This window comes from Aricia agestis, chromosome 3 (genome assembly GCF_905147365.1).
Source record: "Aricia agestis chromosome 3, ilAriAges1.1, whole genome shotgun sequence".
Lineage (NCBI taxonomy): Eukaryota > Metazoa > Arthropoda > Insecta > Lepidoptera > Lycaenidae > Aricia > Aricia agestis.
Genome location: NC_056408.1, coordinates 18849415 through 18875532, shown reverse-complemented (window position 1 = coordinate 18875532; position 26118 = coordinate 18849415). Strand labels below are relative to the sequence as shown.

Here is a 26118-nt window from a genome sequence, read left to right as displayed (position 1 = left end):
CTAAGTGCACGTTAAGTATAATTTGGCTTCATCCAGGCTTCATCTCACAAGCTTGCACTCGATAACAATTTGGTTACAACAGTTATTAGACAACTACTAGGACGACATAAGTTTGTATACTCGAGTTAGCCTTAGTTGGTTAAGCTATTTATTATTTAGCTTTTATTATGAATTTAGCTTCCAAGGCTATGCTTATGCAACGTAACCAGGAGGCCTACTACGAAACCGCTTTGAGGCGAGAATGCTACGTCCTGCTCTAACAACGTCATTTAACGTTTATTAGAGTGCGACGGGGCATTCTCGTTCGATTGTTTGAGTCTCGAAACGGTTTCGTGGTACGGGCTCTGGATCGGACAAGCTATCAACGGTTTTTAGTTAGTCTTACCCGCCAAGGACGATGTTGGCCTTAGTTAAGCCTCATAGCTTCCAACCACCGACTCTAAAGTTAGCCGCACTTTAAGATGTTTAACATTTTAGCTTCACCTGCTTGTGCACTATGGTAGCCTTAATATAAGATGTTAATCCTTTCAGCTTCAATAGCTAGGCTCGTGTTAGCCTCACTATGACTTTTAGCGTTTCGAGGCTATTGTTAGCCTCACTACAATTTTCAGCCTCACTTAAAGATGTTTAGCTCTTCAGCTTCACCTGCTTTGGTTAGTGCTTACTCTACAAAGATCTACTTTTAGCTTCACCCACACAGGCTAATTTCAGCCTCACTTGGTCTTTTCACTTCACCCGCTCAGGCTAGTGTTAGCCTCACTTGGTTTTTAGCTTCACCCGCTCAGACTAGTGTTTGAGCAGCTTCTCCTGCTCGTCGGCGCGGGCGAACACGTCGCCGTTCCGCTCGGGCGAGGTGCGCGAGAACGAGGCGCGCGTCAGCGGCGACGCCGACACTGGCGGGTTCGGGGACACCTGCAATTACACACATGTGCTATTGAATAACATCAATAAGGTAAACAGTCTGAATAATAGTGTTGTGATAACATTTTAAACTTTCACGTTGCATTATAATTAAAACGCGACGTATTCGTTTCAGAATTCAGACTGCCCGGTGCAAACGAAGACGTCGCGCTCCTGCAGCCCCCTCGTGACCACGAGAAAAAGTATGTACTCGTAGTAGCATTACTACTTGAATAATTCGCGTTAAGTCCCGATTAAAAAGTTTTAAGTGTTGTGATATTTTGAAACACTATTAACTTTAGTTCTGATTGGCTACAGGCTTTATAAGGCTGATTGCCGCGTGGAGAAAATTACAACTAATGGAGACATATCGTCGTCACTTGGGAGTTGGGACGTTGTTGCATAATCGCGCCCCTCTTGTTAATAGTAGTACATTTTGCATATTATGGCCGAATTGAAATCTCAACATTGGCATCATTATTGACAACTGTGTTAACTCTTTACGCTTAAAACGCTAAACAGATTTTAATGGAAATCAAATAGACATTTAAGTCGTGGAAAAGGATATAGGACCGTGTCTATCACAAAACTTGTTGCGACTTGCGAGCACGCTTAAAGAACATGAAGGTAATGTAAAATAAAGGTTTGATAAACAAGAGTTGTCTGACCTGTCTGGAGGGAGTTTTGTGTTCGCCGCTGATGCTGATGTCTTCGTCCACCGACTGCAGCAACTGTAACACAAAGAAATGTTTCTTAGGGCCTGTTTCACTACTTTCTGATAAAGTGCCTAATAGGCTATTTCACAACTTTTTTGACAGATTCTCCATACTTGATCTGTCAAGTTAATTGGTGGATAGTCTTATCAGGAAGTGGTGAAACACGCCCTTATAATTGCTAGTAATGATTTAAGATTTTCATTTTGTACTTCCTTAGTTCTATGACTATGTTTAACATTGTTAATTGATTACGGTGTAGAACCTACACAGAATAATTATAGACTTCTACTTTTAAGTTTGTTGCCTTATACAAGGTGTAACAAAACTAAGTGATATAGTGGGTTTGTCCCTTGTATAGTTTACTGTGAAAGTAGCAGCGCTGAAAGAGCAGATTTTTTTCTTGATTTGTATGGGCAAGCGCCCAAGCGTCATGAATTTTCCCATACAAAAGTAAAAAAAAGTTACTCTGTCAGTGCTGATACTTTCACAGCAAACATATCATATATATAGATATATATAGATGTGCCGACTAGTCGCCGACAAGCCGACTATCCGGCCACTTTTGTAGTCGGCAAATAGTCGGCAAAAAGCGCCGGCTAATCGGCTTTTTAATTTTTTGATGTTATTGAAATTATATTATTAAAGAAAAACCTTGATTATATTATATTATTATTTATAATTTATATATTATTTATAATGTGTTCAGATCGCACTCTATCAGTATTACACATTTTAAAATTAAATGAAGTGTTTCTGAAATTAATTGCTAGTAAAAAATTATTTTTGTAAATATAATTATTATAACTACAAATTAAGTATGTATTATAAAATCGAGATTTCATGTACCATCGAGGAAGTTGATTCCTATGCAATTGACAGACCAACGTTATTTGGTCGAATATGTCAATTCAATATAATTGTGATCTGCCAGCTGGGTTTGACGTAACGCAACCAAACTACTTAGGTCCCCGATTTGCATAGGAATCAACTTCTCTGATAGTACATGAAATATTAAATGAAAACCATCAACTGTATCATAGCTAAACAAAATAAAGTAACGTACGCGAAGTAAACATACTTAACACGATTCGACACGTTTGCAGGCGGCGCGGCGTGTGCGACTTGCCCGCGAAACAGCAGTAAAAAAGCGTTACGGAAACTGCCGAAACCATGATCGGCTTAGCCGACTAGTCGGCCGATTAGTCGGCTTCTTTGCAGCCAACTAATCGGCTAGTCGGCCGAAGTCATGATCGGTATTATCACTTATTTTTGCTACACCCTGTCTGCATACTACAGCTTTTAAATTTTTACTTTTGCCACCTAATAAATATTCTTTTGTATACCTTTTTCAAGTACTGTCTTTATTCTCCAACAATCTTATTATTTTTGAGAGTTGTGCCAAAATCAGTTCCTCCTTTGAAAAACCTTTAGGAACCTCTTCAACATTATCTGTTTCCTTCTTGAGAGCCATTATTTCATTATTCCCATTCGTCGAATGAGCAATTAATTTGTTGTTTTTGTAAATATCGCAGTTTAGTTTACCACCTTCAGCTTTAGATGAAGGACCAGCTAAAAAATTTTGTAATAATTTTTACTAAGAATACAGGAATACTCCCTAACTCTTATGGTATGTTAGATGGCATTGTTAGTAATAGATGAATCGCACATAAAGTTCCCAATTTTTAAACTTTTTGAATCAGCCAGCCATCTAAGATTAAATACTTATGGTAGCGCGTTAATTATTCAATTACAGGGATAACTCCTGTAAAGATCGTTAAGACAGGATATATTTGAATAATTAAAGTTGTCGTCCACATAGAACACGATACAAAATTACATGTGAAATCTAAACTACCCGCAAAACTAAATAAACGAAACAAAGTAACCTGAAGTAGAAGGTTCGTCCCATGTCCCAGATATTTTAGTGTCTCTTAATTCCAAAGCTTTTAAAAGTTCCAAATTAGCTTTGTATCTCAACTGGTACTCATCGGCAATTTCACTCAAAGCTTTCCTCAGTTCCTCCACAGACTGTTCAGAGTGAAGTCTCTTGTGTAAGGAACTTATAGAGCTTGCAGAATTCAAAAGACGCTCTAAAAATATCTCATCCGTTTCAGCTTCTTTGGGATTAAATTTTTCCGTGTCTTCATTTTGAATTGTAGGTTCTATAAGATCGTTGTTTTGACTCAACTGTTTTGTGAAAAAAAGTGTTTATTTATTTTTTAATGGGGTATTATTAATTATTATATTTACTAGCAAAGATTTTATATGCTCAACTAACACTGGGGTAGAGTCGAAGCGACGCCTCACGTTTTACGCCTACAGCCCTACGGCATATTCATCTCTATTGTTCTAATATTTAAGCACAAATATCTGCTATGAGAGTTGAGCCACACTGATTTTTTTTTAAACTAGGCAGCTGTTTATCGAGAGTCTCGTTTTATTAACTAAAAAACGACGACACCTACATTTTTCGCAGAATTATTTCGAATGTTATCGTGCATCTCTTTCACGCCTTTACAAAAGTTCGAGACATAAACAAGATAGCAAATTACCTTATCAACTTCCGTGTCGAACTGCTCGTTGGTAGCTCCCTTCGACAGCGCTCCCTTCTCCATGAGAGTAGCCCGCTTTGCCGCCAAGTATAGAGACCTGAAAAAATGGCGTATAAGTTATACTTCATTAAAAATAATATAAATTTTATAATAAATCCATAATTTGACGCTATGAATTCAACAAAAAATGTTTTTAGTTTTGTACAAAATAATGGTAGTTAGTTACTTATTTTGGGTAAGTACTTATTAACGGAGCCGCCGTGGTCCAGTGGTTTAGAGCGTGGCTCTTGACGTGATCGTGCGTTGGAAACAATTTATTTCGAAGTTTAGTTAAGACGGTACCCTCTTTAGCCCTTGTCCTACGGTAACCGTACCTCTTGACAGTGAGATAGTAGAGATCGGTGATGGCGCGCACAGAGTAGTCGGGCACGAAGGTGTGACGCAGCATCGAGTCCATGTTGAGGTTCTGCAGCGAGCCCATGGCTGACGGCGTCGGCGACTCCGCTGGAATTATTATAAAAAACAATTCGTACCAGTCTTAAATAATATAAAACCTAACTGTTTTTTATAATTATTTCTATCATAATGCCAACTCATTGTAAAATATTGCTAATTTCTTATAATAAAAAAAGACAACAACACATCACGCCCCACCGTCACCTCCACGCTGCAGCGTGTGCGACAGGGACGGCGATATATCACTCACCCACTCCCACGTTCTGCGTGAGCGCCTGCACGCCGAAGTACGTGAACGGCCCCGCCTCGAACACCAGGTTCTCCCGCCCCACCGTCACCTCCACGCGACCTTCCAGCACCAGCACGAAGTAGTCGATCTGTGGCACGTGTATGTTAATCAAAAATGTGTCAATGCAATATCTGAGGTACACTCTCACGTCTTCGAAGACCACTGACATCTTTGGTTTGATTCCAATGTCAGAACGATAACGAAAATAATAAGTTTGGTTTACAAGTCCGGTTAGAATGCCAGCTTTATTTTATTTTACCAACTTATCTTCACCAATGGACCTAATTATTCGATATGAAAAATAATCTATCGTCCACGTGCGGTCCCAGTCAGTCATGACTGCATCAGAGTATAGTTGGTTATCGGTCCCACTCTTTTATGCGAGTTACTGAGTTCTTGTGTATTGCGCTCGCACCTGCGCACTATAAACTATCATCGGCTTCACTTACCGCCTTCCCCTGCTGGTACACGTACGTAGATGGCTCGCGCTTGGTCTTGCCCTTCAGCTTGATGAACTGTATGACGTCCTGCTTCAGCAGCCGCCGCAGCACCGTCTCCGACACCGAGTCCGGCTTGAACGCGTCCACACCTGGACATAAATGTTGGATGATAACAAGCGTGAACAGACATACAAGTGTGTACTGTCAGATAAACTGAAGAGAAAATGGCCTATGTAATTTGGCAATTGGCATGTCAAGCCCAGCCAGACAGATCACCGTTAACTTGACATAGTCCTACAAAATAAAGTAGGATATCTGCCTATGAAAGTAGTATAAAAGAAGTAATTTCCCTGATAGTTCTTTAAAAGTTCATGGCAACAGAAGGGGGTTCGGCCGCACGGCGCAAATCGACCGTCTAAATTTCGTCATCGAGTTGCGCGGTGCGGCTTTACACTCGTACATACTGACTAGCTCATCGTCACAGACATACATCTTCTTCTAGAACTTCTGACACTCGCACACCCACATACCCCGACAAGGTCTCGTACTCACTGGTGCTGAGTCACAGACATACATCTTCTTCTAGAACTTCTGACACTCGCACACCCACATACCCCGACAAGGTCTCGTACTCACTGGTGCTGAGGAACTGGAATGTGGCGAGCGTGAGCTGCGGCGAGATGTGTATGCGCTGGTTCTCGTGGCGCTCCGCGAACGCCGCGAAGTCCTGCAGCTTGTGCTGCGGCCGGTTGCGACGACGCTTCGTGCGGTTGTCCACTGTAATGTTGAGGAGTGACTTAAGCTTTCATGTAACCTTATTTATAATTAAAATCTTTGCCCTGTTGTCCTAATAGTATAGAAAATCATGTCGATTCCAAAGCACTCCTGACTTTGTAACTTTATTATGCTTTTTCATCATCATTTTTTGTATCGCCTTACTGAAATTCGATCTTGAAACTTTGCTCTTTATACGTCTATAGAAATGACAATGTAGAAATTTAGAAAACACTTTTTATAAAAACAATGGCCATTCACGTAAATTAAGAAGATAAGAGGTCCTACGTGGGAGCCTTAAGGAACCCCAATTAGTACAACATGTATAGACTTATAGCGTCTGATTTTTACCATTTGGTCTCACAAAACTCACCAAACACGTCCGTCTCGTCCACGATCTCCGCCTGGATCATCTCCTCGATGACGTCCTCCAGCGTCACCAGCCCCACGGTCTCGTAAAAGGGATCACCCTCACCCTCACTGTTGATGCGGTGCACGAACGCCATGTGACCCTTGTGCCCTGCGAAAATATGTGACTAGGTATTAGCGCAAAGTTTAAACTTTGTAACTGGGATAGAATATAACTTATTGGCCAAATCGTAGGTAGTAGGTACTACTAAAACGCTCTCAACGCGTTGTGGCACACACAAGAGTTATCGAGCAATTTCGGTCTTTGACGTTAAATGTTAGCACGCTGACGCTGCTTATGTTTGCTTTTTCGGGGTCAGTGCTAACGCCGTATCCACACAGCACTCACCCTCTTTAAACTGCCTGAACATGACATCAAGAGTGACGTCCTCGAAGACGAAGTTGCAGGGGTTCTGGTAGTACTGGCAGAGCGTGCGCAGCGGCGTGTTGTCGTCGGGGTCCACGAACGCCAGGTCCTTGATGAACAGCACCGTCACGATGTTGGTCCGCTCCGTCTCGAACACCGGGATACGGGAGTAACCTGAAAACAGGCGCGAGTTATAGATGTGTAACCTGAACATTGCTACAGTTGGTGGTTGATGATGGTGGGCTTCGACTCGTCTAATGGGATATGGAATCTGAACCTGAACGTAGGTAGGTGGGAGTTACATAATATGTATAGCCTAAACCATGGGCGTAGCCAGGCTTGGGCTCAGGGTGGGGCAGCAGTCAACCTGCCAAAGCGGCGGGAGCGCTGCTGGTAAAGGAGAACTGTCAAAAATGACGTTTTTGTATGATGGCAGCGTTAGTTCCTTTTTTCGCCACGTTCATTTAAGGCCTTGTCGAGCGAGCTGTACGGATATTATGATTGTAGTTAGTTGAAAAAAAAACTGTTTAGTTAGGCACCTTATAGGTCAGAGCCAGGGTGGGGCAAGCGCCCCAGCTTGTCCCAGTGTGGCTACGCCCATTGCCTAAACAGAGCCACACTTGTGACGTCATATTTATGTGTTAATACTTTGCCTACCCGCTTTCATTTGCTAAATACTTTTTTAAGTTAAACTTAGAGAACTTAATTAAACAACAGACAATAAATAATGTCCAAAAGACGTAAACGAATGTTTGTTAAGTAAATAGAAAAGGTTTAGCACTTTAGAGGCATCACGTTTAACCTACAGTTCTAATAATCGTAATAGCAGTATAGGCGAAAGTAAACTTTGAAATACCGTCTTAGAGTCTAGGTCTAGGTTTCAAATAGATAGCCTGGATTAGGTCATTTGTTTGTACTAGTACTTAGAGCCAGACAAATTCATCTTCATCATGTTTGTTGTTAGTAAATAACAAACACTACCTTGGTTACAAGAAAATGTTGCAGACTCGAACTGTTATCCTAGCTCAATATCAACTTTTAAATCTTGACAAACTTTATTTATTTTATCAACCGACTTCAAAAAAGGTTTCTCAACTTGACCGCCTTTTTCATATTTGTTCGCTGAAAACTTCGTCGTTATGAACCGATTTTTTTTTTTTTTTTTTTGGAAAAAAGACACTTTAAAGGTGGTTCCATGATGAGAAAATGGTGTTTAATTAAAGTTGTTTTCGTTGTTTGCAATTATACAAGTTTATAAAATATGTTCTGTGTTAAAAAAATGTTTTTTTTTTCAATGGACTAGAAAACTAAATAACAGGAAACACTAAATTATAAGAAGAAACAACAAAAACAGGTACACACTGAATCTTTTATCAATGAAGTTAGTCAGTGGAAATCAAAACAAAAATAGGTCAATTTTGCTCTTCCATTTTATTACTTTTCGAAGGTTCGTTTGATGATAATCTGATATTTATGATTCATAAAATATTTTTATATTGAACAATCTGATGGACTCACGATGGACTAGTAACCGATTTTAGTGTACACTTTGTTGCAAGAAAAGGATCGCCATTAAAACTTGATTATTGAATATTTTACATGATTATGCCATATAATGAAATATGACATCGGTAAATGCACCGAACTATAAAAATATTATAAATTAGCAGTTATAATATGAATTCTGTCAGCAATTTAGCGATGTAAATGAAACTTAAAATAAGCGTGGACTTATTATAACATGTCGACCAAAACAATAAATTTCAGTTTTTGGTAATTTTAATACTACTATCCCAAATTATTTTTTATGACTTTCGTCTGCATTTTATTGAAGTATAAATTACTTCATTTCTTTTTTATTACAGTCATGAAGAAAATAGTCACGTCCAGACCACAATGACACATTTTCCCTAATGGTTATATTATCACAGACATACATGAGGTCATAAATTTTTAAAGAGACATAAAAATTATATTATAATATTATTTATTCGAATTGTTACAAAACATTATGTAACAATTAGTCGATTTATGGACTACAATCGAAAATAATTTTAAATTTGTTAGTCTCCCTGAAACTCGAGTAAGGCTGAACCAATTTGGTTAATTTTAGTCTTGAATTATTCGCGAGTATCCTGCAGGGAAGGTTAGAAGGGAAGTGATACGAAGTTGACCGGGTCATCTAGTCACCAATATAATGCAATTACATGCACCAATTTTTGTGCCCGCGAGTGTATGTAAATCATCCCTCAATAAATCTTCACATGTGATGGTGTCCATGAGCGCTTGGCTCCCGGCCAACTCCGAACATTCTATACATAGACTGTTATGACTTGTGCCATGGTGAAATTTCGACATTTGGGTGTAACACGTGCAAAATTTTCGGCAGACATTGACGTAACAAAGCTAAGGGCCTGGGGCCTTACCACGAAACCGTTTTAGGTCTTCTCAAAGGTCGAGCTTTGATCTTCAAGGGTCGATCGACCTTTAACAAGTGTTTAGTCAGAAATCAGAATCGTTTGTTCATTAGAATATTTAAAAAAACATATTCTGGATCTTATGTACTAACTACCAACAGAAAGATAATTATTCATAGGTAGATAGCAATCCTATGATGTTTTGCTGGGTCACGTCAGTTCGGCTCAGACATGAGGAAGACATTTAAAGGAAAGAGTCAAGTCAAAGTTAGTCATAATATTTATATAATTTCGGATGTGCTACCCACAACATACCGAAGACGAATTTTTCGAAGTCCTCATTTTACCAGCGACTAACCTGACTTGATGATCTCGGACATGGTCTCGAAGTCGAGTATGGATGTGATGGGCAGCATGAACACGTCCTCCAGCTTGGTCATGACGCTGGACACCGTCTTCTTGCGGAGCTCCAGCGCGCCCGAGATGATGTTCACCTCGTCCTTGTCCAGGTCGTTCACGCCGGTGGTTACCTGAGGGGGGGAAGGTTTTTAATGGCGTCAGTTTTTCCCCTTTAAAGAATGACTGTTTGGAGTTTTGACAACTCAAAACTACTTGATGTTGGTTTTTTTAAGAGAATGCTATAATATTGTGGTTTTATTATATCAAGATGGACTGCATCGGAAGTCGAGTATTATGTTGTAAGGTTATAAAGCAGAATCGACCTACATAAAGAATAGTTGCTAGCACTTCCGATGGTAAAGGGAATATTAAAAGATTATTAGACCTTAACGCAATGATAATAATCATACAGTACCATCTTAGGTAACAATTTTTTGGCCTTTTATGATTAATTGGATTCCTTATCTCTTATGAGTTATGTCACTTTTTATACATGCATTTTTATACTCAGCATAGAACTATTTATCTAACACATGTGGCAGCAACGAGGCGCCTCCCTACATATCATGATTTTCTATTCCCAAGAATCTGACTGGTTTGTCTGAAGAAACTTTCTCCTAAGCCCATATCTACACCAAATTTTGTATATGGTACTGACTTTATAGTTTTCAGAGGATGATAATGATGATTCCTAATCTGACCATTTATTAACACCGCATACTTAACAGTTGGCACTGCGCGCCGTCTAAATATACGTAAAGCGACGCGGCAGGTGAATTTTACATTGTTAAAAATAACAGTACATTGAAATAAATACCCATATCACACATTCGGATTCTCAGCCCTGGATTTATACATAGGCCGTACAGGCCGCGGCCTAGGGGGGCGGCAACGTCTTAGAGGGGCTGCAGATTTCGTACATGGGGCGGCGGAATTAAAGTGGCCTACGCTCGCGCCGCCGAAGCCGTCCTAGGAAAAGATGGCGTGACGAGCTGGCTACCAGCCATCGATGGCGCAGGAGACAGAAACATGGAAGTCTTTAGAGACGCGTTTGCCCAACAGTGGGACAGCTTGGGCTTATCAATCACACCTTACAACTTAGTTTCAGGTTACGCGTTATCTGATGCATAGACGGCAACAAAGCGCATCCTGAGAATCCAAACAAAATTCTAGGTACGAGAATTAGGCATCGGCACGGCCCTTAGACAAAAGTATCTTTCGTTAAAAACAATGACGAAATCGTTATCAAAATGTATGCGGTTTGACATAAGTCATCGCTAAATGACATTTCGCATGCGAAGACTAATGTCAAATCCCATACATTTTGATAAAGAATTTCGTCATCGTTTTTAACGAAAGGGACTTTGGCTACGGCCTCAGGCTTTTAAAACCGTTTAAAAGAATGGCCAAATTGACAGAATATTAATATAGGATACCGCAGCCTTCCCCGATATATAATACGTACTACATTTTTGGGAATTTTCAACTACACAGAATTTTTAGGAATTGGAGCATGCAAACTACAAAGGATCTTGGATGTGTGCCAACTGGCTTTCTCAAGGCTATAATACCTTTATCCCAAAATCGGTAAAACACATTTTAATACATTCTCTAGTTTAGTATTGCGACTAGTGGTTTTGTCTAGAGAGATCCTACAAATTTTACTATTTTGTCCATGCCTAAGGTCTTCTAAAAGACATGCTAAGTTTTTCTTGTATTATTAACTCTGTGCCAGTTTTTGTTATCTCTTCTACTTATGATCATGCTTTATTTTCGTTATTTGTATGCTGGTGTAATGTTTTTAAATCTTCACCACAAACTCTGAAAAGTTTCAATGTAGTTAAATTCTTTCATTACTTCGTAGTATAATAATATTCTAAAATTAAGTATGTGAGGTAATGCATTATTGGTCACGTAAACTCTTCTCATTATGCTGCTATGTTCATGCTATGGTCTCGCCATGCTTGTCTAGTCAGTCATTCAGTAACTATCGATCGTTTCCATCGCAACTAGTATGAACTGGTTGAAGCACCCCCATAACTAGTCCATCCCAATTTGCGACGGAATGAAACGATCCCTTTACACCAGGGGTCATCCTACTATAATTCCATGCTCGGTTTTTCGGCGTGTTAGTGTCTAAACACACTAGGCCGAAGTCATAGTAAAAGGAGCGGAAGTAAGTTATCTTCACAGCACACAACAAAATCTCGGCGGTACCAGCCTCTAAAACTCGCCGAAATTTTGTGTGCCGTACGTGGCGACGCATTGATACTATGGGCTATGGCGCACAAATACAAGCCGCGCGCGGTGCCTTTGTATGAAGATAACTTACTTCCCCTCCTTTTACTATGACTTCGGCCTAGTATGTTTAGACACTTAGATATGTTATCCATCATCAGTTTCATGCTATGTCCACACTGACGCGTTACCATGCGAGTAGTGCTGTTACCCAACTACCTGTGTCAGTAACGTCAACATACCCATACCTTAACGAGCTCCTTGAGGCGCTCGCGGTTGTATACATTGCCTATCTCCTCTCCGAGAAAGTAGTCGAGCAGCTTGCTCACCGGAAACGCGAGGGGAGCGGTCAGCGCCATCACCGCCTGGAGACGTAAAAAATGCAAACAAATTGAGTAGAATTTAGGTATTTCTTTAAGAACTACATATTTTGTAGCGGCGACGACGTGTCGGTTTTACTTGTTTCTACGATCGTCGCTGATTACGGACAATGGAGGGTTTTTATGAGATTAAGAGCCTGGTACACCACTTCCTGATATAGTGCCGGATAGGCTATCCACAACTTTTTTGACAGATTCTCCATACTCTATTTGTCAAGTTTAGTGGTGGATAGCCTATCCGGCACTTATCAGGATGTGGTGAAACAGGCCCTAAATGGAGTATAGTAGTTACTGCGGCTTTATATCATATTTTTATTACCGCAAAATAGATGACAAAAATCCTAGTTTTGTTGAAGCATTTTTATTCAGTTCAAATACCACAAGGGTTCAATCAGATATCCGATTTTAATTATAAGCAGGACGTAGCGCGTTTCTATACAGACGGATCTTAATTACGCACACGCATCGCACGGAACATAATCAATGACGAACTATATTGCGATTTTAAAAATAGAACTACATATTACATAATCTGTAATCTTGTTTAACATTCTACCGTTATAGCTAACAAGAACTCACCTTGGTTATCACAATACTCCTCGCCCCTATCATGAGCCCGTGTCTCGAACATATCGCCTGCGGTGTGATCTCACCCAACAACACGATGGCGAGCGTCGAGAAAATCACAGCGAACAATCCCGACGTTAAATCATCCAATAATATAGTAAAAGTAGAGTTGACGGCCACGTTGCCCAGGAGAATACTGCACAGCAAATAGTTTCCATGGTCTCGTACTGGCATTATCGCTCTCGCATACTTCCTCTCCTGCTCTGTTCCCGTGTTGGAAATTATCTTCAACTCTGTCCTATCCAGGGACATCAGACCGAGATTCAACCCAGAAAATAACGCTGAGAACGTCAGGCAAGTGCATATCAATATCAACGTCGCCCAGAGCGGCAGCAGCTTCGTGTGGGTGGCGATGGTCTTGAAGGATTCCGTTCCTTGGTGAATATATTTCTCCTCGTCCTTCGTGGGGTCCGCCACGCCGAACTTTAGATTTTTGGCACATACGTATAATTTAGATCCAACGATTGGCGGCGGTGCTACTATTTCGAACAACGCTGAGCTAGTCGTCAATGACTCAGGAACTACCTGCAATTTTTTTTTAGTTTTGTCTGTTAATTAGGTAAAACGCAAAGTGCATTCGAGACAAGTTTCTAGAAAAAATAAATGTAATTCGTATAAAACTATCACTTTCGAGTTTCGGCTTCTAGAACCATTAGTAAACATTCTAGGTCAGTGTCAGACACACCTATCTTGTTATTGTAACATCAAGATTTTTTTACGATAATATTATTTATGGAAATTTCTTCGTAAACATAATTCTTTAAATGTATCATTTGGCGCGTAAATACTACATCATCTACACCATAATATCTGGTATGTTAATTACGGTAGTGACTAATATCTTTACACACGCAAACTAGTTACTAGCACGAGGGCAAAAATAGTTTTAGTCTAAATTACATATTCAGTTCCATGTAAATAGGGTTGGTTCACGCTGAGATTTTGGAATTAATTTGACGTAAAACAAAATTCTACTGGGAACTATAAGTCAGTTAACGCATTGACTAGAAGCATGATAATCTAAAGAGATTTGAAATTTTAGATTAACAAGATACTCAATAAATATAGGTGTACCAGAATCTGATGGCAAAAAGTGAGAAAATAAATTGACTCTAACAATACCGGGGTAATAGGAATAAAACATTTTGATCCTTTCTTTTTCTTATAGCGGCTGATTCTGTGTGTTAAGCATACAAATATAAAAAAATATCCAATGATCAAGGATATTTTTTGAAAATATGCTGTCAAAAATTGCCATCAGATTCTGGTAGACCTTATAATACTACGATTTATGAACTCACCGTATACTCCCCTTTCAAAAGAAACTTGCATGGCTGTCCGTAGTTTAGGGGGTCATTAGTAAAAGCGATCACCGTCCTCGGAGTGATTCCTTGCCCAAAAAGCCTGAAAGTAACATTATTTTTACTTATGCGAATTTACATAAACCACATTGGCATAGAGAAAAAGGCCTTACCTGAGCGTGACTCTAGTGTGAGCCAAGACACTGGGTATACCATCAACGATCGCCGGTTCCTTATCCGAGTCTTCTATTCTGATCCCATCTAGACTGATCGGTATCGGCGTAGATCTGACCACGGAGAAATCTGAGACTTGCGGGTTTACAATCTGATCATCGTCCCTGTACACTTCATCGTTCTGGATCAAATCCTCGATGCGAGGCTCCTGGCCGACGCCGTCCTTAGATAGTTTGCTCTCGTAATTCGCATCTTTAATGATCTCCCGCTTTCTTCTATCGATAACGTTTAAATCTACTTTCGGGTTAAAAATTGTAAAATCGAAATTCGAACTACCCTTTGTACTTTCATGAATTTCTTTAAGTATCTTTTCCTTAAGTAGCTTAAATTTAATATTATTAGATAACTTTGTGTCTATGTTTTGTAAATCTAATTCGTTTAGAGGTATATATTTGTTATCGACTAACAGTTCGATATCGTTCAACTCTTCTCTAGTTGGTCGGTGGACTTTGGGCAGGTAGTTGACGTCCGTGTCGTGAGACAGATCTGCCCACTGCGTGTTCGTCTCTACAAGGCTACTGTGATTCCTTACATTGTTATCTTCAGATTCTGAACTGCGAACAAAGTATTTAAGTCATTAAAGCTAGAAATTTAGCTAAAACAAAAACTCATTTGTAAGGATCATTACAAGTTTGCTCATGTTTTGTCTAACTGTTCAGTTCAAAAAGGGAATTTTTGGCTTTAACCAGATGAGTTACTGGGAACAATTTCCTTCAAGACCAATGCCATTTTACTGAACCTCGGTTCAGTAAAATGATTCGGAAAATTATACAAGAACTTGTCTCGACAAGTTCTTGTATAATTTTCCGAACCGGTATTGGATGGACTTGGCGCAAAACCAGTCGGTAGGGTTGAAATTAAGGAATGCGCTTCCTTTGTGCATCATTGAGATGAATGATGCACAAAAAATGTTTGTGATGCAATAAATGTTTTATTTGTTCTAGCTACTCTATACAAATTACTTTAGATACGCAATTTCAACTTAATTTCTAACTTTCCTTCTATTCTTATGCCTTCTACATCCTATTCTTTGTATCTTTATTCTTTAAGCGTTTTTTGCCATCGGCACAAAAAGGACCAGTCCAACAGAATAAAAATTCAAAGTACTTTATCTAATACAGTAAAGCTTTAATTGCACCCGTGTAAGTCGTTATATCAAAGAAATATATCTTCTCGCCCTTTTAACTTTAATTACTAGACGAACTGTTACTGTGCGAAACTTTAAACGAGAAACATCTGATGCAGCGTTTGAATCGTATAACTGTAGGCTGTTTAGGTAGCATTATTTTATAATATTAGTTTATATATTAGTATAGATTCTTAGTTTGCTCATAGTAACAGCAACTTATATAATTAGTCTTGCATACACCTGCAGCATTGCAATAATTAATACAGATTTATTCTCGTGTTGTGTGATAAAAACTGCACAATGAGTAATTTTGCTTCGCTATTTAACGATGCAAATTGTTTTAAACAATAATATTTTAAATATTTTATTACTTCATAAATTGCAAGCGTGGGCGGATTCGACCAAACGAGAGTAAAATTTTACTCGAGTATAACTGTTGCCTAATCTAAGAGTAAGCTGGTTTTGCGTTTTTTCAACTTGTAATCCAAGAATAAGGTTATTACGAGTACACGGGAGTAAATATTTACACGGGCTATTTCGATGGAGTAAATATTAAACTGAGAATAGTTGCACAACAGGGTTCAACTGTCACGGTCGATGTCATTGTGAACTATAATTGACATTTTATTTCATACTCTTCGAGTAACTTGGTAAAACGCAAAAGAAGATATCCTGGAGTAAATTGAAGGAGTAAAATTATTCTCAGTATAGTCACACTCGTGTAACTTCAAGTTTGGTCGAATCGGGCCGTCGTATTAGAAGGTAACACTATTAAATACTATAAGAGCTTCAATTACCTAAACCTGTAACACGTGATTTTATTATTAAATACAGCATTTGCCAAAAAATATATTTTCTATAGCTAACTATTGTCAAGAGGATTTAAACTATAGGTCTACCAGAATCTGGTGGGAAAGTTTGACGGCAGATTTTCAAAAAATATGCTTGATCATTGTGTGGGATAATGTGCGTGGCGGCCAAAGGAAGATCTTCCGACCGAGCGAGGTGTTATGCTCGGTCAGGCCGGAGCCCAAGTGATACAATTCAGCTGTCGTATATATACCGACGCGCTCAGAAAACTTCGATAGCGCGATGCAGGAATGTTAGGCGAATTGTGGGTACCGCCACATCACTCCCTCCCGAAGACCGGAGGTCGAATCTTGAAGTCTTGTCGCTTGAGTCGCCAGTGCCAGTGAGTTCCAGTGAGTCGGAACTGTAAGCTGCTGCACGGGATCCAGTGAGTCGGATAAGCTGTTGTGCGGGGCCGATGCTACGTGCTGACCAGGAGAGATGTGCTCTGCTTGCTGACCGGTCGGTGTAGTGAGAAAGCCCGATGATGCCGATCCGGAGTCGCCCAGGCCGCGGTACATTGCGGCTAGTGGACGATGTACCCGATGAGGCGATGCTGGCTGGCGCGGTGCGGAGGGGCGGGGGGTGTTGATGATGAAGGAGGCGTGTTCTGTCGAGGGTCACCAATGTGGGGATATGTGCGTGGCGGCCAAAGAAAAATCTTCCGACCGAGCGAGGTGTTATGCTCGGTCAGGCCGGAGCCCAAGTGATACAATAATTCAGCTGTCGTATATATACCGACGCGCTCAGAAAACTTCGATAGCGCGATGCAGGAATGTTAGGCGAATTGTGGGTACCGCCACAATTTGATAAATTTATTATATATATTTGCATGTTTCACACAGAGATTTAGCCGCAATAAGGAAAAAGAAGGATCAAAATGTTTCATTCCAATTACTCTGGTATTGCTAGAGTCAATTTATTTTCTCACTTTTTGCCATCAGATTCTGGTACACCTATAATCAACAGTATTTTTAAGGATACCTGTCAAAAACCTCTGAAACCAGGCTAAGACACAGGTTACATTGTAAAGTCTGGATCTACGATGACTAGAATTATGGTTTATGGCTGAAATAATTCAACGCTAATAAGGTTTGGTTATTGTATCGATCTAGCATTTGTATAAGGTATCTAATCTAGATGACAACCGCAACTCCACAGCACCTAAATAGATAGTTTATCGCGCGAGAACCGTACATTTTTTCGTGCCTACAACTTTGCTACATGTCCTTTCCCGAGACTCAACAAGATATGTCCATAAAACAAATTTCATCAAAATCCGTTAAGTGATTTAAGCGTGAAGAGGTAATAGACAGACAGGCAGACAGAGGGACAGACAGACAGACACACTTTCGCATTTATAATATTATAAGTTAATCAAAGCATATTAAGTAATTTATAATTGTATGGAAGTATGGACTATGGATATGGATGGATTGTAAGATAGTGAAGATTAATAAGATCAAAGCAGTGAACTCAGAGTCCAGGTAAACGTGTAATCGCGTACTGAAGCATGACGTCACGATCTGCCCTATCATCGATCCGTGATATTGAGGCTGATATTCTTTTACTTAGTCCACGTTTTTTGTGCCCTTTTTACTTTGTTTTCCTTCCCTATCGATCGTCATTCTCGAGACTGGTATTCTTAATTACTTAGCCCACGTTTTTGTGTCCTTTTTGTCTTGTTTTCTTTCTCTATCACCGTCATTCTTTAAGATAAAATAATACTACGTTCGACCATAGCTGTCCATTAATGTGTCCGTTCCTTTTAGGGAGTTCGCAGAAGGCACACTTTTTGTGTGATCGAGTCTGCGGCGCACATACAGTTTGCATGGCCGCGCCATGCCGACTGTATGTGCGCCGCTGTCTGCGATCTCCCTTATTTGGTCGACACTCGACATTACTTTTAATCTATTTTTCTATTGTTACGAGTACTTTCGCTCAGTATTTTTACCTTTTTTATCGTTGGGGAAATGCAATTACGCATCCCCGGCGGTCTGGGGATGGTCACCGGGGTATGTGGGACTGACTCCCCAGGGCGGTGAAGGCCGCGTCCGGGCATACCCACTAAAACCCCATCGAGTGTTTCTACTTTGCGCTAGGCAGATCCACGGGATACGCGTAGGGTTGCCAACTCTCGAAAGGACCAACCCGGGAAAATTTTAGGTATTGAGAAAGAACAAAGTCTCAGGACCATTTCTCTCTTTCAATTTAGTTAATTTTTCACTAAGTCAATTATTATTATGCAGTAATGTAAATAATAACAGTTTTTGAAAAACCGGAGAAATTATCGTTCTCCGGGAGGACGGGAGGTTAAGCATTATTACCGGAGTTTCCCGGGCAATCCGGGAGGGTTGGGAACTTGTACCTGACGGCACCAGAAGGATAATGTTTTTATGATACTTTGAGTTCCGGGGAAAAGGATCCGGGACCCAAAGTATCTCCATAGTCCATACCCAGCAAAATCGATTCCGAGGTTTGAGCGTGAAGAGGTAACAGACATACTTTCTCATTAATTATGATATTAGTATGATTAAACGAATTTTGACACTAAGGAGTTGCGGGGTTCGTCTAGTTTTTGTATAATTTGTTAGACACTCTGCAGCCTGAACTGCTTGGTGGATTGAAGCTAACAAGTGACACTGAGCTAGTTTAATATAATCTAAACGCAGTCGGGTTTTATTTTATGTTCATAGTCTATCTACTCAAGCGCGGAATAACAACTACAAGAAAATTATATTCGTAGCTAGAATAATCAATACTCTCGAAGAAAAACAAGTTCATTATCCTGGACAGAGCGAGTGGACTGTGGAGCAATAAGAAATGTTTTATTGCTTCGATCGTCTCCAGACGGGTTTTTCTGTGGGGCTAGCTCATAGACATCCTTGGCGTCACCCAAAGGGCCGTGTAAGACTACTAGACGCTGGCATGGCGCCAACGGTATTTTAGGTTTGGAAGGCGTAATTAGGGAGCATACCCATACTACGTGACCCATTTAGGGGGGGGGGGGGGCCGTTTAAATACTACGCTCGGTCACGAGAGGGGGGGAGGGGGTCTAGAGTTTTGTCACGTAGTCAATTTGGCCGAGAGAATCGTCATACGAATTTTTTTTTTTCTCGTCATTTAATACTTAACACTGGCATTTATTATGGTTATTTATAGGCAACAGCCATTAAAAAAACAGGCACTGTTGTCACTTATCAGACATTTTGCCGTTTGGTGAAGCTGTCAAGCTTGGTGATCATATTTACTATATATTTTAGTGTTCGATTACAATTTGAAGTACAGTCGTGACTAAAATAGTAGGTACCACCGAGGAAATTGATTCCTAAGTAGTTTTTTTTTTAATAATAATATCTTCACACCACGTCAGTCTGGCCCCATGCTAAGTACCTGAAGGACTTGTGTTACAGGTACCAGACAACGGAAATATATTTAATACTTTTATACTATACATATATTTAAGATTTTTATTATATTATACACATATATAATACACATCCATGACCCAGGAACATTGAAAAACTTTTTGTTCCGTCGGCGGGATTCGAACCCGCGACCCCCGGCTTGAGTTGCCATTACCATTGAGTTACGGAGGTCGTCATGATCCGACTGCATGACGTTGGTCTGTCAAGTTGACAGACCAACGTCATGTAGTCGGATCATGTCAATTCAATGTTAATTTTGATCTATCGGTTGGGTTTAACTTGAAACGCGACCAAATTACTTAGGTCCGCCATCTGCCTAGAAATTAATTTCTCTGATTGTTCTATTGTAATTTTAGACTATCACTAAATATTATAAAACAAAGTTATTCCCCCATGTCCATTTGTTCCCTTTAATCTTTAAAACTACGCAACGGATTTTGATGCGGTTTTCTTTAATAGATAGAGTGATTCAAGAGGAAGGTTTATAAGTATAATAACATTCCTTAAATAGTGGAGAAATACTGTCATTGTTGGGGATTCTTATGTGATGTCGTAAATAATTACTTTTTTTTCCGCTTACATTGAAAACGCAGGCTGAACCCTACGAGATTTATCAAAATAATGTACCAAGTACTGTACAGTGTACACATTGAAAAGGTCTACAGCAAAATCCGCAATGGTATATGTCTACCTCTTATGTATATCCCACAATAACAGTTTTTTGTCATTTACTTTTAACGACAAAATATTATAATGGCTAATTTTCGAAGCGATTTTAACCCATACGGCATTAATCCTTTGGTAGCTCTAATACCATTTGTGATTAATTTGAATCGAGTGGACTGTAATTTGGGAATAAAAAGAGGTAAAGCAGTATCTGACCTGATAATCCTTTTTTGCTGGTTTTCGTTCTGTAGCTTGCTTGCTTCGAGGGCCCTCTTTCTTCTTGGCTTGACACAGATTTTTTTTACACTTGGCTGATTTAAATAGTTCTATAGGCTATCGCGCATAGTAACGACGTAGAAATTAGGTTAGATTTCTCAGAGGCGCGGCGGGCAGAGGTTCGTTGTAAAAGAGGCTCGTTTTTACACACTGGCTCGCGAAGGCAGAACTGCTCTTTATATAGTAGGAATGGATGGGAATATGTAACGTTCTCGACGCGTGATTCGAGAACAAGGATTTTTTATTTTGCTACCTTCAATTACACAAAATATGAAAATTTGAAATTCGGGTTCATTCATCCTTTTTCAATAAAGCCACTTTAAATACATTTTAAATTGAATAATATCTATACTAATATTATAAATGCGAAAGTACCTCTATCTGTCTGTCTGTCTGTCTCGCTTTCACGCCAAAACTACTGAACAGATAGTCTAAAGCCTGAGAAAGGACATAGGCTACTTTTTAACTGGAAAAAGGGGTTGTAAAGGAGTGTTTATACGTAAATTTGTTCAAATTAAGTTAGTTCCAAAAATTCATAATAGATGACGCTGTGCGTCGTCCTACATCGCACAAGCGCTTACTCAAACGTGTTTCTATAAGAGGTGGTAAGGATAACGAAAGTTTTTCGCGAGTTTATTTGTAGTTATAAGAATATTTTTGAAGTTTGAAATAATCGTACCGCGGAAGCATTTCGGTAGCCTACATGGAAACGGGAACTACCGCACGCTACAAGCTGAAGTCCACGTGGACGGAGTCGCGGGCAACAGCTAGTAGATCTATATGGCCCTTTATAGCATATGATTTTAATTAATATATTTTCGAAAATATTACAAATTTAAAAATTGCGAGACTTAGCTTTTGCGGCGGTACCGACCAATGCGGGCCACCAGCCACGGGCAGATATAGATAGAGTATAAGTAAAGAATATAAATCAAAACTGCTGAATCGATTTTAATCATTTTTTCAGTGGCTATATATTTTATTATACCCGGGCCGTGCGAAGCCGGGGCGGGTCGCTATTTCGCGGTTATTATACAATATTATACATAAATCTAAGTGATAATACTTTAGGATGTGTATGTGTTCCTAACATAGAGTTCACTGTGAAAGTAGCAGCGCTGAAAGACCATTTTTTTCAGTTCTGCATGGAGAAAAAAAAATTTGCTCATTCAACGCTGCTACTTTCACAGTAAAGTTTTTTTTTATTGGTGTCAAGTATTTCTTTTTGGCAATCTATTGGGTATCAATGTATTTTTTGGAGATCGTTATTTTTATTCCCTTATATAATTAAGGCCCGATTCGACCAAACTTGAAGTTACACGAGTATAACTATCATGAGAATAATTTTACTCCTTTAATTTACTCTAGGGTATTATCGTTTGCATTTTACCAAGTTACTCAAAGAGTATGAAATAAAATGTCAATTATAGTTCACAATGACACCGACCGTGACAGTTGAACCCTGTTGTGCAACTATTCTCAGTTTAATATTTACTCCACCAAAATAGCCCGTGTGAATATTTACTCCAGTGTAATTACCTCATTCTTGGATTAGAAGTTGGAAAAACGCAAAACCAACCAGGGTTTGGGCATATACCACGCGTGGTCACCAAGGGGAGGGGGGGGGGGTCAAAAAATCTTTAAAAGTAGGTCACGTAGTATGGGTATGCTCCCTTATAAACGGATGCTTGCAATATAACGTTAAACTTAATGTCTTGCCCGTTCTATGCATAAAATATTATATGGATGATCTATATATGGAAAAATATTGTTTAATAATGCAATATCAGGAAACTCTCAGAAATTAGGACACTTCAAATTTTCCTGACTTTTGAGTAGGTACTAGCTAGGTACCAACTGTACCACCGTCACTAGACTTTGCGTATTTTGTTTAAGACGGATGATCTATATGGAATGTAATGCAATATCAGGGAACTCTCAGAAATTATTAGAACACTTAAAATTATCTTGACTTTTTGAGGTACCAAGTACCAACATAACTACCATCGGCTTTGCGTGTTTTGTGTAGAGCTCGTGTATGAATATTTTCTTCGCTCAAGCAATTTGTGAGTTCTTTACGGAAGTGGTTTTAATCGAGGTAAAAGGCTGGTGTAATCGATACAGGCTCTCCCCTACCAACCCCATACTACCAGTCTACCACCCTCGGGTTGCACTATGAGTATGTCTAATTCCGCTTTGTACGAAATGCGGCCAAGGTTACGTAACGGCAAACGACAAAGTGACGCTATTCCACGTGCGTTGTTTACGGATTCTATATATAATAATAATATTACAAACGAGCAGTTGAAACTCCAGACATGAGACTATTAACTAGTTGAGGATTATAATTCTTTAAAATCGATATAGGTACATACTTAGGTAATTTGTTAAAATATTATGTAGTACTTATCAAAAAATGCGGACATAGGGACCATATTTTTTGAAAGGGCATTTAATATTATTATATTTATTTAAGTACCACTTTCATTAAGGGGGCGACTAACCCTAAAGTGTCGATTTTATAATTCATTTTTATACTTGAAAATAAGCCCCGAATTGTTTCATTTTCTAAAATTAGATACTACATTATATTTCCGAGAATTCGATCTGAGCAAAAACACAATATCTTAAAATTTTCTCAATAGAAAAATATCACAAAGATGCATCTAATTTTCACGAATTTTTCATTTATTGCCATAACCGTGCATTGAACTAAGTTAATATTTTAACACATTGTATAAAATTCTATCATTGAGAGATCGACCTAGCGGATTTTTAAAATGTTGTATAGGTATTTATCGAATTATTGAGAAAAAACTAATTTGACGATGAATCCGCGTCGTCCTTTTTCACCTGGCATATGAAAGACGGGCGTGAGTATGAGGAGAGAAGGACGATTTTTGATTTTTTGGGTGAGTCGAGTCGAGTGTATCTTAAGGCATTTTTGCGTAAACATTTAAGAGACTTTGGCAAGTTAGTTCATTAAACGTTATGAATTATGATCATACATCGTTCGGTCTTACTTTTAACAAATAACATATTTGCACGAACAGCTACTTTCACGTTAAATTGCATAGGAAGGCAAATAAAAGACACCTGACGAAATAATACATAATAATGTAAATAATAATATAATCATTCACGATCACGCAAGCAATTTAGTGTCTAGAAACACACCATGCCGAAGTTCCGCGGCGGAAGTTCGGCATGATTATTGATTCCGCCTGCAATGTATGTTAAATTACCGATGACACACCATGCCGAAATTACGTCGCGTTAAGTATATTGTATGCGACATTACTGACGTAATCATACGGAATTTCCGCCGCGGAACTTCGGCATGGTGTGTTTAGACACCAGTCCGTCCAGCCATTTCATAATGAGTTTCAAAGGGAGTGATTATTATCAGACTGTGTATGTATTACTTCACGCTGAAACCGCTGAACCGATTTTGATGAAATTCTGTATGGACTAGATGTCCCGCGCGGCTTCGCCCGCGTAAATTAGGAATTTTACGGAAACCGTACATTTTCTCATAAAAAATAGATATTATGTCACTACTCCCTTCACTTGGTCTACTCTATATCTGTGCCAAATATTGCCATAAAAATTGCTCCAGTAATTCTTAATTTCTAATATTTCCTCCGTTTTTCTCACATTTTCCTGAGTTTCTTCGGTCGTATTAGTCTTAGCGTGAAAATATATAGCCTATAGTCTTACTCGATAAATTAGCTATATAACACTGAAATAAGTTTTTAAATCGGACCAGTAGTTCCTGGGATTAGCGCGTTTAAGCAAACATACTCGTACTCTTCAGGTTTATAATATTAAGTATAGATTTTTTTAAATTATCGCTTGACAAACTCGAGTCTCGATCTAAAAGACTATGAAAAGTACCAATAGCAGGGTCATTATAGGCTCATAAGTCATAACCATGGGACGATGTATCGTATAATATGGTAGTGTTGATGATGATGAATGTAATTTGCATAGTAGCATATTATGCTTTCCGTTCTTAAAACAACGCCGAAACTCCCAAACTTGTATCTATAAAGAAACAGGAGTTCTCTCAGCATCTTCCGAACCACGGTATACCAGGTATACCTCGCTGCAAAATCTTACTTGTTGGTAGCATATGCTTGGAATACTTCTCACGAAACCGAAGTCACCACATGTTTCCCCATAAATTTTGAGGAGTTCCCTCGATTACTTATGTATCCTTCATCAGATCACCACTTTTGTGAATATAATACCAAATTGGGATGATACCCTATATGTATACTAAAAGATATTTTTTTTTAAATCGGTTAACATAAGAAAACGAACATAACACCTCCCTCATTTTGAAAGTCGGTTAAAGCTGTAGCCTATGTGTTATTCTGATGTATAAGCTATATTATTGTAAAGTTTCATTAAAATCCGTTCAGTAGTTTTTGCGTGAAAGAGTAACAAACATCCATACATCCACACATCCATACATCCAAACAAACTTTCGCCTTTATAATATTAGTAGGATACCTACTAACATTGAGTCTCCGGAAAGGATGCTTTGTCCTGAAAAAACGTACAGTTCCCGCGCGACAAACTGATCTCAGCGCAACGGAGTTGTGGGCACCAACTATTGCCAACTAGTTTAAACCTATATTACGTTACGATATCGGCAAAAGATCTCATAAAGGCGAATAGGTTCATCGATACTTACTAATATTATAAAGCGGAAGAGTTTGTTAGTTTGTTTGTTTGAACGCGCTAATCTCAGGAACTACTGGTCCGATTTGAAAAATTATTTCAGTGTTAGATAGCCCATTTATCGAGGAAGGCTACAGGCTATATTTTATCACGCTAATACTAATAGGAGCGAAGAAATAGAGGAAAATGTGGAAAAAACGGGGGAAATTATTTGAAAGGGCTTATCTCACGAACTACTGGAGCAATTTTTCTGTTATTTGGCACAGATAAGAAGTAGACCACGTGAAGGATCACAGGCTATTTTTTTTGTCTGTGAAATATCTAATTTACGCGGGCGAACCTGCGCGGAACGTTATATTTCGCGTGGTCATGATATCACGCGTAAACGGCTGGACCCATCTTGCTGTTTGGTATAAAGATACTTTGAGTCCCGAAAAAGAACATAGGATACATTTTGTCCCGGAAAAATGTACGATTACTGCACAATATACTTTTATGATTTGCGCGATTTCGTATCTATTTTGATGGAATTTGGTATGAAGATACTTTGAGTCTCGGGAGAGGACAAGGAATACTAATTTTG

The 26118-nt window shown here is 39.2% G+C and overlaps 1 protein-coding gene across 1 annotated transcript in view; it reads right to left on the bottom strand.

Annotated features, from left to right (window-relative positions):
* Positions 1 to 294: 294 nt before the first annotated feature.
* Positions 295 to 26118, bottom strand: part of LOC121740278 (unextended protein-like) — a 33657-nt gene continuing 7833 nt past the window's right edge. Inside the window, exons 2-15 of the mRNA XM_042132934.1 lie at positions 14438 to 15052; positions 14265 to 14367; positions 12916 to 13488; positions 12205 to 12321; positions 9678 to 9849; positions 6885 to 7076; positions 6501 to 6647; positions 5990 to 6130; positions 5363 to 5502; positions 4875 to 5001; positions 4543 to 4672; positions 4169 to 4265; positions 1569 to 1631; positions 295 to 912 (exon numbers count right to left, since the gene is read on the bottom strand). Of these exons, the coding sequence (XP_041988868.1) occupies positions 787 to 912; positions 1569 to 1631; positions 4169 to 4265; positions 4543 to 4672; positions 4875 to 5001; positions 5363 to 5502; positions 5990 to 6130; positions 6501 to 6647; positions 6885 to 7076; positions 9678 to 9849; positions 12205 to 12321; positions 12916 to 13488; positions 14265 to 14367; positions 14438 to 15052 (2743 nt within the window). The 3' untranslated portion in view covers positions 295 to 786. The remainder of the gene's footprint in view (positions 913 to 1568; positions 1632 to 4168; positions 4266 to 4542; positions 4673 to 4874; positions 5002 to 5362; positions 5503 to 5989; positions 6131 to 6500; positions 6648 to 6884; positions 7077 to 9677; positions 9850 to 12204; positions 12322 to 12915; positions 13489 to 14264; positions 14368 to 14437; positions 15053 to 26118) is intronic.